Source organism: Naumovozyma dairenensis, chromosome 4, assembly GCF_000227115.2.
Source record: "Naumovozyma dairenensis CBS 421 chromosome 4, complete genome".
Taxonomy (NCBI): domain Eukaryota; kingdom Fungi; phylum Ascomycota; class Saccharomycetes; order Saccharomycetales; family Saccharomycetaceae; genus Naumovozyma; species Naumovozyma dairenensis.
In genome coordinates, this window is record NC_016482.1 from 330,228 (window position 1) to 343,725 (window position 13,498).

General features: G+C 33.8%; 5 protein-coding genes and 1 non-coding gene across 6 annotated transcripts; 3 read left to right on the forward strand and 3 right to left on the reverse strand.

The window, feature by feature from the left end:
• Positions 1–603: 603 nt before the first annotated feature.
• On the reverse strand, positions 604–1,536 carry SUR7 (Sur7p; the record flags this gene model as incomplete). Its single annotated transcript, XM_003669650.1, has 1 exon — positions 604–1,536. One exon carries the CDS (start codon positions 1,534–1,536, stop codon positions 604–606), a length of 933 nt encoding a protein of 310 aa, XP_003669698.1.
• Positions 1,537–3,348: 1,812 nt separating this feature from the next.
• On the reverse strand, positions 3,349–3,398 carry NDAI0Dtrna4Y. Its single transcript is given in 2 exon segments — positions 3,349–3,385; positions 3,349–3,398. It is a non-coding gene; the product is annotated as a tRNA-Tyr (tRNA).
• Positions 3,399–3,627: 229 nt separating this feature from the next.
• Positions 3,628–4,281, forward strand: CDC8 (bifunctional thymidylate/uridylate kinase; the record flags this gene model as incomplete). Its single annotated transcript, XM_003669651.1, has 1 exon — positions 3,628–4,281. One exon carries the CDS (start codon positions 3,628–3,630, stop codon positions 4,279–4,281), a length of 654 nt encoding a protein of 217 aa, XP_003669699.1.
• A 92-nt stretch (positions 4,282–4,373) lies between these two features.
• On the reverse strand, positions 4,374–4,856 carry APS2 (Aps2p; the record flags this gene model as incomplete). The annotated part of the gene is made up of 1 exon (XM_003669652.1): positions 4,374–4,856. The coding sequence occupies one exon, from the start codon at positions 4,854–4,856 to the stop codon at positions 4,374–4,376; it is 483 nt and encodes a 160-aa protein (XP_003669700.1).
• A 304-nt stretch (positions 4,857–5,160) lies between these two features.
• PEX1 (AAA family ATPase peroxin 1) lies at positions 5,161–8,418 on the forward strand (the record flags this gene model as incomplete). The annotated part of the gene is made up of 1 exon (XM_003669653.1): positions 5,161–8,418. The coding sequence occupies one exon, from the start codon at positions 5,161–5,163 to the stop codon at positions 8,416–8,418; it is 3,258 nt and encodes a 1,085-aa protein (XP_003669701.1).
• Positions 8,419–9,552: 1,134 nt separating this feature from the next.
• Positions 9,553–11,721, forward strand: PTK1 (putative serine/threonine protein kinase PTK1; the record flags this gene model as incomplete). The annotated part of the gene is made up of 1 exon (XM_003669654.1): positions 9,553–11,721. The coding sequence occupies one exon, from the start codon at positions 9,553–9,555 to the stop codon at positions 11,719–11,721; it is 2,169 nt and encodes a 722-aa protein (XP_003669702.1).
• Positions 11,722–13,498: the final 1,777 nt, after the last annotated feature.

The following is a 13,498-nucleotide window of genomic DNA, read 5'->3' on the forward strand; positions in this document are numbered from 1 at the left end:
TTCCAGATAATCCAGAATTAATCCTTAGCATCATGTTAACCCTGACAAGAAGAGACAGAGACAAAGACAGAGTAGTTGACAAAAAAAAGAGACACTGTTGTTTCGAGTGAAGGTGACAAGTTTCTGGAAGATTTTTCAACGTTTGCTTATTCGGCAGACAATGGACCGAACTTAGAAGCGTTTCTTGTTCGGACAATATGCCCCAGACTGTCCGACACAGGCGAGACGTGGGGGGAAGAAACAATTATCCAAACACTATATAAATATGAAATTTTGAAAGTTTTATTTGCTATTAGGGTCCCTCTATCTGTAAAATACATACAAATTATATTATAGATATTATAAGATTTGTGCTTTGCCTGTATCTTTTCGAGCAACTGTAAATTGAAAAAAAATAGATTAGTTTTTCTTATAGAATAAATGAAATTTGAAGATATATTAAAAAATTAAAATATGAGGTATCGTTTTAAGGGTATATGGGCTTTGATGAAAGTCTAAAATATGATTATTGGAATAAATTGCCTTTGGCTCCTTCTTTTTTTAATTTTTTATGTGAAAAATTAAAATACAAACTTTTGTAGATGCATCCTATTTTGTTTTCGGTTACAAAGAATCATCGTCATTCAGGTGTTGAGTTCTTCTAATTTTGAAAAAATTAATACCTTTGTGTGTGGTTTCTTGTGGTGGAGGAACAAATGAAGAAGCATTATTATTTGTAATTGTAGCATTAATATTAGGATTCGGTGTGAACGCATAAGGATCTGCTGCAGTTGAAGTCGGAATCGGAGAATTCAAAGTTCGGTCCACCATTGGATCCTTTTTACGATGGAAAAATCCACGATGTTTATTGTGACGATGTTCTAGATGAGGTGTCGAACTAAAGGTGGCATTGTATTCATTAGTTGTGAACCAATAGGTCGTTAGTCCTAATTCTAGAAAACATAAAGTAACACTTGCCCACGCTATCCCCATTAAGGAAGCCCCCACTGAGGCACTTCTGTCTGCATCATGGAAAGCATTTCTTGCCATTACTGAAGCGGCTGTTTGTAATACGACAGATGTAATATTGAATATGAAACCAAATATCATTAATATGAAGATAATCTTTAACATGATCGATGAACACCACGAAAAAATGTACAGTATAAATGTAATTCCGATAAAGGCAAGAGCAATCCAAAAGAAACAAAATGAAAATCTTGTTAAGTAATAAAATGCGTCTCTATTTGAAATGAACTTACTTGGAACATTGACCTTTGTATTAAAATTATCGACGGGAGAAATCGGATAAGCAGGCGCTAAGTTCCCACTACAATGTGTAACGCCATCCAATCTCTCACATGCACCCCAGTATGTCCACCTGGTTAGATTTGGAGCATTGGGTATCCCACTTGTATCACCTTGAACCCAATAAAATCTATCTACAGGATAATGCCTTGTTGTCCCAGATATGATGATTAATATTAGAAGCAATGTATTTCCTGCAAAAAATAATAGACCTAAAAGTCTTAATGTGATGGATAACGATCTTCGCATTTTTTTTCTACGTTGTATTTGATCTTCTATTCCTTTCTCTTTCAATGAGTTTTTTTTATCCTTGTTTTTTTTCTTGCTGTTATAAACAACTGAAATTGGCTTATTGTTTTCTTAAAAGAGATGGCCAATAACAGTGTTGATAAAATTGGCTATTATAGGTTTTATATGAACCAATATAACAAACACAGTCGAACTGGGTTGTATGGTCTAAGCCTCGAGGGGTTCGAACAATGATTGAGATGAGATGAATATGCTAAGATTGGTTCGGAACTAACCTATTACGTAGAAAACTTTAATAATATTATATAATTTACGTATGTAGAGGAACCCCTCGTCCTCGAGAACTTCCTGTACATTGGGAAAAATGCAGGATTCCCAATGGGGCGCTGTGCAGATCGCCTATTGCCGTTTTCTACCATGTTTTTCTTTTTTTGTTCCTTGTTTTGATTTGGGAAGACCCAATTAGGAAATACAGGGAACCATTGGGCAAATGTATCCTTGAATACAACCACGGCTATATTTTCATTTCTACATCATTAGTTACGAATTTTCGCGGCTCTTTTCTTTTCTTCGTGGAAAAAAAAAGTGGCATTCAAAATTTCAGTAAGAAGACATATAAGGTCGAGAATAAACAAATATACTTAAAACGCCATTGTTACTTCAATCATCAATTTGAAGTGCCAGTAAAAACACATCAGTACGTTAATAGTTGTTGTATTTTTATTATATACAGCAATTAGATACCAAAGCAAATTGTTTTGCAACTTTTCATATATTCAAAGACAACACAGTAGAGATCATCGGAAATGCTGTCACATTATAACTGTGAGACTACCGCGTTTAACAATACTAATAGCAATAATACCATGAAAAGAAGTGTCCAGCATTTTGAGTTGGATACATTCAAGCAGAGCTGTGTTAAGAGAGTTAGACGAGAAGTCTCATCACAGCAGTTTAGTAATATCAGGAATGTTACTAATGTTGATAAGACAGCCTCATTCCCATACCCAACCTCATCTACATTCACAATCCATCTCTAATACAGGAACAGCAACACAGTTATCACCAAAGTGGGCATCAATATCAATATAAAAATACCTTGATATCATCGCAGCAGAGGCCACCTACACCATCGATCTGTACACACCAATACAATGATAACATACACGATTCTCCATATTCAGAAATAGAAGATTATATGATCAAAGGGTACTTCCAAGACATATCCTCTCCATCCACCAATACGAAAATGGATGGGAACGAGCCATTACAATTATCATCACAATATAGTCTCTACGATGTAACTCCAGAAGAATCAGAAATGGAGGTGGATGTAGACGCAAGTAGTTATTGTTCACCTTCTTCTTCAGTTTCTACCGCAATGAATATGGATCCTTATCCAGCTATGATGAATATCAATAACACTACCACCAATGCATTTAACTTTATGAACCAACAACACTAAATATACAACGGAGACGGAAACAACATTGCATAGAATAATCAATCAATTTCCTTTTATTCTAGCTAAGAAATAACAAAATCAAAGAAACGAGGGCATCTATTTATTTATTTATTTACTAACTTATTTTTCAAGAAGTAAAATTCATCTTTATACAAATACTTAACAAATAAGAATTATAATAATACTAGTATAATAATATAATATCATGATAATAACAATAATTCTGTGCGTTGTACTACAAGTTATCAATAGCGTGATGAATTCTCTCAATAAACAAATAGCAAAGGAAAAAAAGGCTCGGCGGCAAAAAAAATTCATTTTTCCAAAATACAACAAGGAAAAAATTATCTCCCGGGGGCGAGTCGAACGCCCGATCTCAAGATTTCGTGTCAATAAATTACAGTCTTGCGCCTTAAACCAACTTGGCTACCGAGAGTTATATTCATGTTTTTGGAAATTAGGTACTCATTTGAATAGTTTTCCCTTTTTTTCAGCTCATATACTTTATTTCATCCTGATATTGTCAGTTACTATTAAAGAAAAAGATACCATTCATATAAAACCTCGAAGACGTCAATAAATCAATTATGGAGAATCAGCAATATGTTGATTAAGAATCTTAACAAATGGGTAGGGGTAAGTTGATCCTAGTTGAAGGTCTAGATAGAACTGGTAAAACAACTCAAACAACACTCTTGCTGAAAAAACTATCTTCACAAGATGCAAAATTAATTAAATTCCCAGATAGAACCACACCAATCGGAAAATTAATTGATAACTATTTAACCGATAAAGAATTCCATCTACCTGACCAGGCTGTCCATTTATTATTCTCTGCTAATAGATGGGAAGTTGCTGATTCCATTAAACAATTACTTTTAGAAGGAAAAATTGTCATCTTGGATCGTTATGTTTATTCCGGTATTGCCTATTCTGCAGCTAAGAACATACCAGGAATGGATTTAAAATGGTGCTTGCAACCAGATAAAGGTCTGTTGAAACCAGATTTAACTATCTTTTTAACGAACGATAATGATAACGATGATAAAAAGGGATTTGGTGAAGAACGATATGAAAATGTTCAATTCCAAAAAGAAGTGAAAAATCAGTTTATTAAAGTATTTTCCGAATTAGATTCAATAGACAAAGAGTCAGAGACTTTGAAAATTGTTAATGTTACGAATAAATCAATCATTCAAGTTGAAGAGGAGATTTGGTCGTTTGTTCAACCGGTCGTCTTGAATGAGAATTGCCATAGTGATACATTCTCGTATTTCTAACCATATACTCTATATAATATATAGATCTCTATATTGTAAATATGTTCCATTCATGAGATGCATCGTGTATTAAAATGAATAAATATGAGATTTTATGCTAATCTATCTAATGTACCTAACTTTTCAAGTAACATATCTTTCGATACTTCTTGTATTTCACCACCGAGAAACACCTCGTCTAAGACCATGTATGTCTTATAGAAGTTGAAAACAATATCCAGTTCACAAACATTACCAAAAAATGCATCCAATACTTCGACGACTAGATGGATATGTGACAAATAAATTGGCTCTTCATCCTGTAAATCAATACCCATGACAAAATATAGTCCTGCATATCGCCTGTAGACAAGTTTTGTTCGTTCAGAAAATTCGACGAAATTACTTTGATGCTTATGATCCCTCGCAGATATTAGTCTATATATTTGGGCAATCAAATCTTGTGGCAATAACTCATCGTTGTTGTTACTGCTACTTCCACCACTACCATTGCCATTACAGGCACACATATCATACCATCTCAATAACCGTACGACACCTTGTTTATTAAAGCATAGAATAAATTGAATGGCCATATTAGTCACCTTCCCTAGTGAATATATAGCCCAGTAAAGTCCTTCCTTATTGTTCCTGTAGAATGTTTACTGTAACCTTACATCTGTCTCCTTTTGATACTCTTGAAGTTGAGAATCTACAAATACAAGCGGGCGTCGGCGCTAAGAAGTATTATAACGTGAGTTGTTTATTAAACCGTTTTAACTGGAATCCTAATAAGAAATGACAAGGCACAGTTATATAGACGTAGGGTAAAGAAGGGAATGGACTGGCAATTGGTACTAAATGACCTATAGAATCAAATAAAAACCAGCCTCGATAACAATGACAAGTTTACAATTTGTACAATTGCAAATACATTGCTCGCCAAATATTAGAGGAAACTTTGTACGGTTGCCACCGGCAATATGTGATACCTTAGATTTAACGAACTTACCAATTCAATGCTTTAATGTCTGTTTGGAGCCTGGATCAGGTAGAAGTGATACCGATATTCAACAAAAGAAGATATATTTAGGTTGGGATGGTTTTACGTCGCAATCATCCAACTCCATTGAAATTAATAATATTGTTGCGAAAACTTACAATTTACAAGAAGATGAGTTCATCGACATTATAATAAGAAAGTTGGATGAAAACCAAATTATTGAAGAAGCTCTTATAGAACCATGTACGAGTGATGATTGGGAAATTATTGAAAATAATGTGCCTTTTTTGCAAGATCAAATAATATACCAGACCAGAGTCATGACGCTTAATAGTGTCATTATATGTTATGTAGGTGATATCGTTGCTAAATTTCAAGTGAAGAAAATATCTCCTGAGAATCTAGATGTTGGAAAAATATCAGCTGGAACAATGATTATTGTTGAACCGAAGGAAAATGAAATTAGAAATCAACAATTTAAAAAGCAAAGTATGATTAACAATGATGGAGAACACGATATCATCATCAAACAAAAAATATTGAGATCACTTCAATGGAATATACAAGATGATTGTGCGCTAGAAGATGATATAGTGGTATGGATAGATCAGAATGACGACAAAATTCTCGATTGCAAGTACGCTTTTGTTTCTGTGTTACATAATAAATTAGAAATAATGAAAACGAAAGAAAAGCAGAAAAAACTTGATTTTCATGATGACAGAAATGAAAAGCCTATGTCCTTCAATAAGAAAATTATTGTGAAAATTAAGAGATTTGAGAAAAGGAAACATACGATTATGAAAGATCATATATTGTTATCAGATTCACTATGGTCTATCTTATCGCTAACCCCACAAAATGGTGTGAAACTTAAAGTTCAATTTGTTAAGAATAGGACAATTGTACAAAAGCATACATTTATGAATGAGAAAAGAATTAATATTTATCCTATCTTTAGTAGTAATTTATCAGCGAAACCGAATCCTGAATCCATTGCGAGAAATACCAAATTTTTAATGGAAAGATTGAAGGCCTCAACGTTAGGCAAACGAACTATATTTTGGGAATACAAACTTCTGATTGAATTGAATTTATCTAAAGGTACCAGTACATTTTTTGATTTCTCCAATGAACCAATAACTTCTAATTCATGGATCCTGTTGAATGAGAACTATAAGAAAGTACAACCTCCGCCCACTTTCCGAAAAGAATTGACAAACCTCAAAGTGCCTAAAATAGTTGGTATGGATAATACAATTGATGAAATAGTAAAATATTTAACGATACCTATTTTACCATCGCCCGGTATTATAGTTGAAGGCCGCCAAGGTTCAGGGAAAACATCGTTACTTTTGAATATCTGGAAAACTCTTTCTAGTTCACCGTATCCATATTATGTTAAATATATCGACTGCGAAACCATTACCGATGTTTTTAGTTTCGATAATATGAAGACAATGTTAAATGAATGTATATCGTCACTGTATTGGCATTATCCATCTATACTAATACTAGACAATGCAGACTATTTATTTACGGAGTCTCTGACTGATGAACAACAACAGGGGAAGATCAATAATAATAATTCGATATCGTCAAAACTAACTGCTAATTTAATTAATATTGTTGACAATATTTCGAATAAACGTCCGGAAGCAATTCGTGTAATTTTTGGCGTCAAAGACAAGAAAGCAATAAACACGTTGTTTTTTGACAAACATTTCATAGGTAAGACATGGACTTTATTACCACCAAATAGGGAGAAACGATTACTTTTATTGGAACACTTGTTTAAACTTCGAAACGAATCGATGGGAGAAGATTTTAATATGAGTTTACATACTGATTTAAACCTTAATGATATGTCGTTGGAGATAGAAGGTTACTCTATATTAGATATAGAAAAACTGATTGATAAGTTGTTCTACGAGGTCCAGATTTCAAGTAGAAATAATAATGAATCATCGACTGACTTATTAATTACTAACAATGCGTTTATAAAATGTCTTAAAGTCTTTGTGCCATCTTCATTACAAAATGTTAGTTTAACTAAGGATACTGGTGTTAGATGGTCAGATATTGGAGGATTAAAAAATGTTAAAAGATTACTATTAGAGACTTTAGAATGGCCCACGAAATATTCACCCATTTTCAAGAGATGTCCCTTAAGATTAAGATCCGGTATCTTATTATATGGATATCCAGGTTGTGGTAAAACATTACTAGCTAGTGCCATCGCTCAACAGTGCGGATTAAATTTCATATCCGTGAAAGGCCCTGAAATATTGAATAAGTATATTGGTGCAAGTGAACAAAATGTTAGAGAGTTATTTGAAAGGGCACAATCTGTGCAGCCATGTATTTTATTTTTCGATGAGTTTGATTCTATAGCGCCTAAGAGAGGACATGATTCAACGGGTGTTACTGATAGAGTAGTTAATCAATTATTAACACAGATGGACGGAGCAGAAGGATTAGAGGGAGTTTATATACTAGCCGCAACCAGTCGACCCGATTTGATTGATCCTGCATTATTAAGACCTGGAAGATTAGATAAAAGTGTCTTATGTAATATTCCGAATGAAGAAGATAGATATGATATTATGTGTTCGATAACGGGTGATGAAACAAGTAACAACGAACTTAAATTAAAAAATGATACGGATTTGAAAGCAGTTGTACAAGCAACAGTGGGATATTCGGGTGCTGATTTACAGGGGTTGTGTTACAATGCATATTTAAAAGCTGTTCATAGGTACTTGTCCCAGGAGTCGGAACCTTCGCAAATGAAAAAACGTATGAACAAGAACGCAGGGCATATTAATCTGATTTTTAATCTAATCAACGAAAACGTGACGCTCGCGAATAAAGATATACTTGATGAAATTAATGGTGAATTACAAGGTCGGTTATCCAAGGAAAAAGGAACCGATCAAGAAAGTAATTCCAATCCAATTAAGAAGAGTAGTCCTAATGTGTTGATAACGTTGGCTGATTTATTAGACGCTTGTCAGGAGACAAAACCCAGTATCTCTCTTTCAGAACTAAGAAAATTACGTGATATCTATAATAAGTTCCAGACCGATAGGGATGGTGCTTTACCTACCGGCGAGACATCCGATGAAATTGGTAGTAGACTCTCCCTCATGTAAATATAATTTCGGACATTACTATCGATTTAAAACCATAGCTAAAAGGAGGTGTATTAGCTACTATGCGTACTCTGCAAGTTATCTAAATAAATATTTCTTACATATTCTTAACAAGTACGGTATATATTACTCCGGTATTGCATGACGTAAGTACAGGCATGTACTTTTTCGCAGGGAATCATTTGTGCATAGTTGGCTGTCAGAGTTTTGACACAGACGTAGTTCAAATAAAACCATATTAAATGGAATATCTGATATAATGCAGATAATAATAACTTATAGTGACGCATAGAAAGAACCGACAAAGGATGGTATATTATCGTAATACTACCATTTATTTGAAAGAAAGGGTTTTCTCTAAAACTAGTACACCAATCCTATTCGCCGCCACCATATGATTTCTATAGTACTCTATTCTACTCTATTGTATATTATTATGTAAGACAACCGGACTTCTTTCCCCATCGCTTATTTATTGGGGGACACCCATCTCCTTCACTCGTTATCTTGGTGGGGGCAACAGCGGCAGCGGCGGTGGGCCGAGATGCCGCGGTTACTATCGCAATCAAAAAAATAAAAATTGCCGGGAAACGTGCTAAACATATTTGTTACTTTAAATGGAGAAGTCTCCATTTGCTATAAGGCTTTTTTTCCTCTCTTTTATGTGTGCATATGGGCCCAACTCCATTGGCGGCAATCATATGGATCAGGCTCAGTCAGACAAATTAATATCTCAACGTGGGTTGGTCACGTCGTTGTGAATATCATCATCCTATCCATTATCAAAAGCCATCAATCCCAACCGTATTGGAAAAAGAGTATTATTTAAGATCCACACACTGAAGATTTCTTATCGATCTCACCACACTAAACTCTTCTCTCATTCCAATTCATCACTTTCAGCTGGTTAGCATCATACAATTAGCATTGCTTCCGTTAATTACATGTATTTCATGGCTCCGATATTATAAGAAAACTAAGTTTAAACATCTTTTTTGAAAATCTTCAGAGGAAGCAAGGTTAGACAACCTTCAAGTGATTGAGCCACTATTTCCAAAAAATACCCATCGAAAATTTCTTATCGCTATCTGTGGAAGCTGACAAACGACGCCTTTACTAATTGAATTTTCTGTTATGACGTCTTCAGACTCCAAGAATAATATCAAATCGAAAAATACCTCTTTGAAAGCTTTCAAAGTATTTGGTAAAAAAATATTAACTTCAAATTCAGATGGTAGCTCAGATTCTCAAACTTCTACCAAGAGCGACAATAATAAATCAAAAATTAATTTTTTCAATGGAAAGAAGAGTGGTTCAAAAACTTCGAAACAATCATCAACACATACAATCGTTAAACCCTCAAAGGCAGTCGCTGACTTGATCGCTCAAAGTTCTAATCCCTTCGTTTCAAAAGAAAAATCGGCCGGTAATAAATCCGCCACTTCAAGTTCTATTTCGTCATTAAGTTCAAATGCAAAGAGTTCAAATTATAATGTCGATGCTTTACAATCATTACCTAAGAAACTATCGTTTACATCTTCATGCCAATCCTCTTTGAAGAGTCAACGTATGGCACATAATCCGTATGCTGCCACAGCATCTCTTACCAATAGTACCATAGGAAACACTTCCAAAAACATTACACAACAATCATCAATTATTAGTGGGAAGAAACAAGAAGACTTAAGTTTTTATATGCAAGATGGTGATAAAAAAATTAGAATATTACCATCACCACTTGGAAATCCAAATGATTTCTTACCAACCCACATGAAACAAACAAGTATTCAACTAACTGGTAATTTTACATTAGATAAAGATTATAAATTAATTGGATCTGGTGGATCAAGTGACGTTTGTAAAGTTGTTTCCACTTTTAAAAAGAAGGAAATATACGCATTGAAAAAATTAAATATGGTTTATGATGAAACACCAGAAAGATTTTATAAACGTTGCTCAAAGGAATTCATCATTAGTAAACATTTAAGCTCATCGAAGAATATTCATATCGTTAATACTTTTTATTTATTGAAAATAGCAACCACTACCTATACAACAAGAGGTTGGGGGTTCATCATGGAACTTTGTTCCAAAGATCTATTCAATTTGATTCAAAAAACAGGTTGGAGGAACGTTCCATTGAGTGAGAAATATTGTCTTTTCAAACAAATCGTTGAAGGAGTTAAATTTATGCATGAACAAGGTGTTGCACACCGTGATTTAAAACCTGAAAACGTTTTATTGACGCAAGATGGTATTTGTAAGATTACTGATTTTGGGATTTCAGATTGGTATCATATTAAACCATTGGATTTTTCTAGCCCCGTTAAGAAATGTGCAGGTATGATTGGTTCAGCTCCATATGCTTCACCTGAAGTTATGATGTATGACGCAAAGAAAAAATATCCAGAGTCACTGCAAATACCATACGATCCTTTAAAATTAGATAGCTACAGTTTAGGAATCATTTTAATTACGATGGTTAATAACATCATACCTTTTCTCAATTCTTGTAATAAAGATGCAAAGTTTAGGAAATACGTTACATCTTATGAAAACTTCATACGCCATCAAAATTCAACATTTAGACAGAAAGGCTGTTACAAAGCTGGTCCAGGTGCTGAATACACATTAGCCAAGAATTTCAAAAATACAGCTGCTTCTCGTGTAGCGTGGAGATTAGCTGATCCAAACCCCGAAACACGTTATACTATGGAGGATTTAGTGAATGACCCTTGGTATAAATCAATTGAAACATGCGTTGATAACATTGACGGTTTTTCATCCTGTACAACTCCCAAAATCAAGGATGAATTAAAGCTTGATTACTCTGAAAATAATAATGAAAACGATTCAATGTTTTCTAAATTGGATGATAATAATAACTTTCCCGCTATGAATGCCGATCATACCCATCGTGAGAATAAAGCTATGTTTATCTTAAATGAAGATTCTTTTGATGAAAAACAAGTATTCAATAGTTCCAATAGTAAAATTCCTGAATCCAACCCACCAAGTACACCTAAGCCATTAAGTACGGCCACTACTCTGGCTTCTATTAATTATCCTCCAATCTCTACGAATCCTCATACTATGCTACCTCTACGAAGATTTAGTGAAATGTCCATTGGTTCACGTGCTAGTACTGTCTCGACTAATGGTAGAACATTGGTTTCTGCGTCTACTGATTCGTCAATATCGATAAGAAACGGGAATTTTACTTCAAGAAGGAAAAGGAAAGTTGTACATAATCATATGCATATTGTCAACAGTGTTACAGGAATGTCCAACATTCGTTTCTGAAGAAACTTGTATCATGTGCTCATTTCTTCTTCTGAACTTCCCAACTCACAACTTTCCGTTGTTTAATGCTTGTTATTTTTGATATTCATTTTTGTTTGGTTTTTGTAGATCACCGTTTCTTCTTCGGTTGTACTTTTTCTCTGTTTCTTGTATTGTAACCTTTCTGTGAATTTTATAAATTAGAATTGATATTTAGTGACTTTTAATAATTAATATACTCATTACTTTCAAACCTAATGAATTTCTACATTTATATTATCAGAGTTTGTACTTTTGACTCTTTTTGATTGCGCTCAAAGCAGATTCGATTAACTTAGTCAACTGGATCCCATTGTTTCCGCACGCAATTATTGTGGCATGGAAAATCTTAAGATATACAGTACCGTTATTTTAACCGTAACTGAACAGGGACTACAGAAAATGAGACAGGAAAGCTTTTAACATAAACAATAGTTATTTGCCTTTCGGCATGTTTAAAACAAATCATAAAGATCTTAAACTCTAAAAGAGTTCTTAGTCGTATACCAAGTAATTTATATAAGACAAGAATTTTTGTTCATATACATATATTCTTCTGTTATGAAATGAAGCTTCTTATCAACTAACTAGATTTTAGGACTCTGTTCAAGAAAAAAATCACGGTAAGAAGACTTATGATAACATAAAACGGCTCCAGTAAAGATCAACAATTCTACAATTCCTTTTAGTTGACTTTCACGCCAACGTCTATTAATTTATCCAACATATAAGAATAACTTACATTTTTTAGATTATAGCCCTAAAATATTGTTGGCTTATCCTAATTTCCATTCAAAGAATGTTGATTGAACTCTGTAACATTGGTTTTCAAAAAGGAAGGCGCCCCAGAAATTGTCGTGGGGATGGAAAAAATGTACTCAATTCAATTTTTTTCCCGAAAAGGGGGCCATCTTAATGAAGCGATGAAAGACTTAGGGTCAAAACTTTTCCAAGGGGTACATGTAAAAAAATGAAGGAGCGGTACCGTTGGCATGGAACCTATTATCATAAAGACAGAATTGGATGAAAGGTCAAACAAGGGTTAATTAGGTGTTAGGAAAGTGTCTCGCTAATATGTAAAGCCGATTGATGTACACTTTTGGAAATTTTTCTCAAATTGTCTACGTACGGGAATATGTCAAGAAAGAATAATAGAAAAACTAATGTCATTAAAACATATACAATGAGAACATAGAGTTACATTGAATTTTTAGCTTCGTAGAATATACTATTGTTCTTTATTACATTGCGAACTACAAAAAGAAAATATAATATGTTGATAAACGAAGCGTAAAGGCAGTACACGTGTTTGGAAATGATATATATTTACCAGATATGTCCCTGTGGGGACAGTCTGCTCCTCTCCCTCTTATAAGTGAGAGTAAGATAAAATGTGTGAAATGTATATGGAAGAAAAATCCTCCCTTATATAATTATAAAATTTAACAGCGCATGACATCACATCGTGTTATACGCCATGATTTAATATACGTATTAACTTCCCAAGCTAATACAATGAATCTTAGAGGAAAAGAATCTATTTATTTTACTACTTATTTGTGAGAAGTACTTTGCTTCCATCTTATAAAAGTTCATAAAGACTAGATGATATGTATATTAATTCATTTTTCTGAAATATTACTGCAATCGAAGAAGAAAATTAAATAATGGAAACAATAAAAATGTTTCTTATTAGAATTTCAGGTCAAAGTACCTTCTAGCCGAATGATATCCCCCTACAGAATGTAAAACCCCTGAT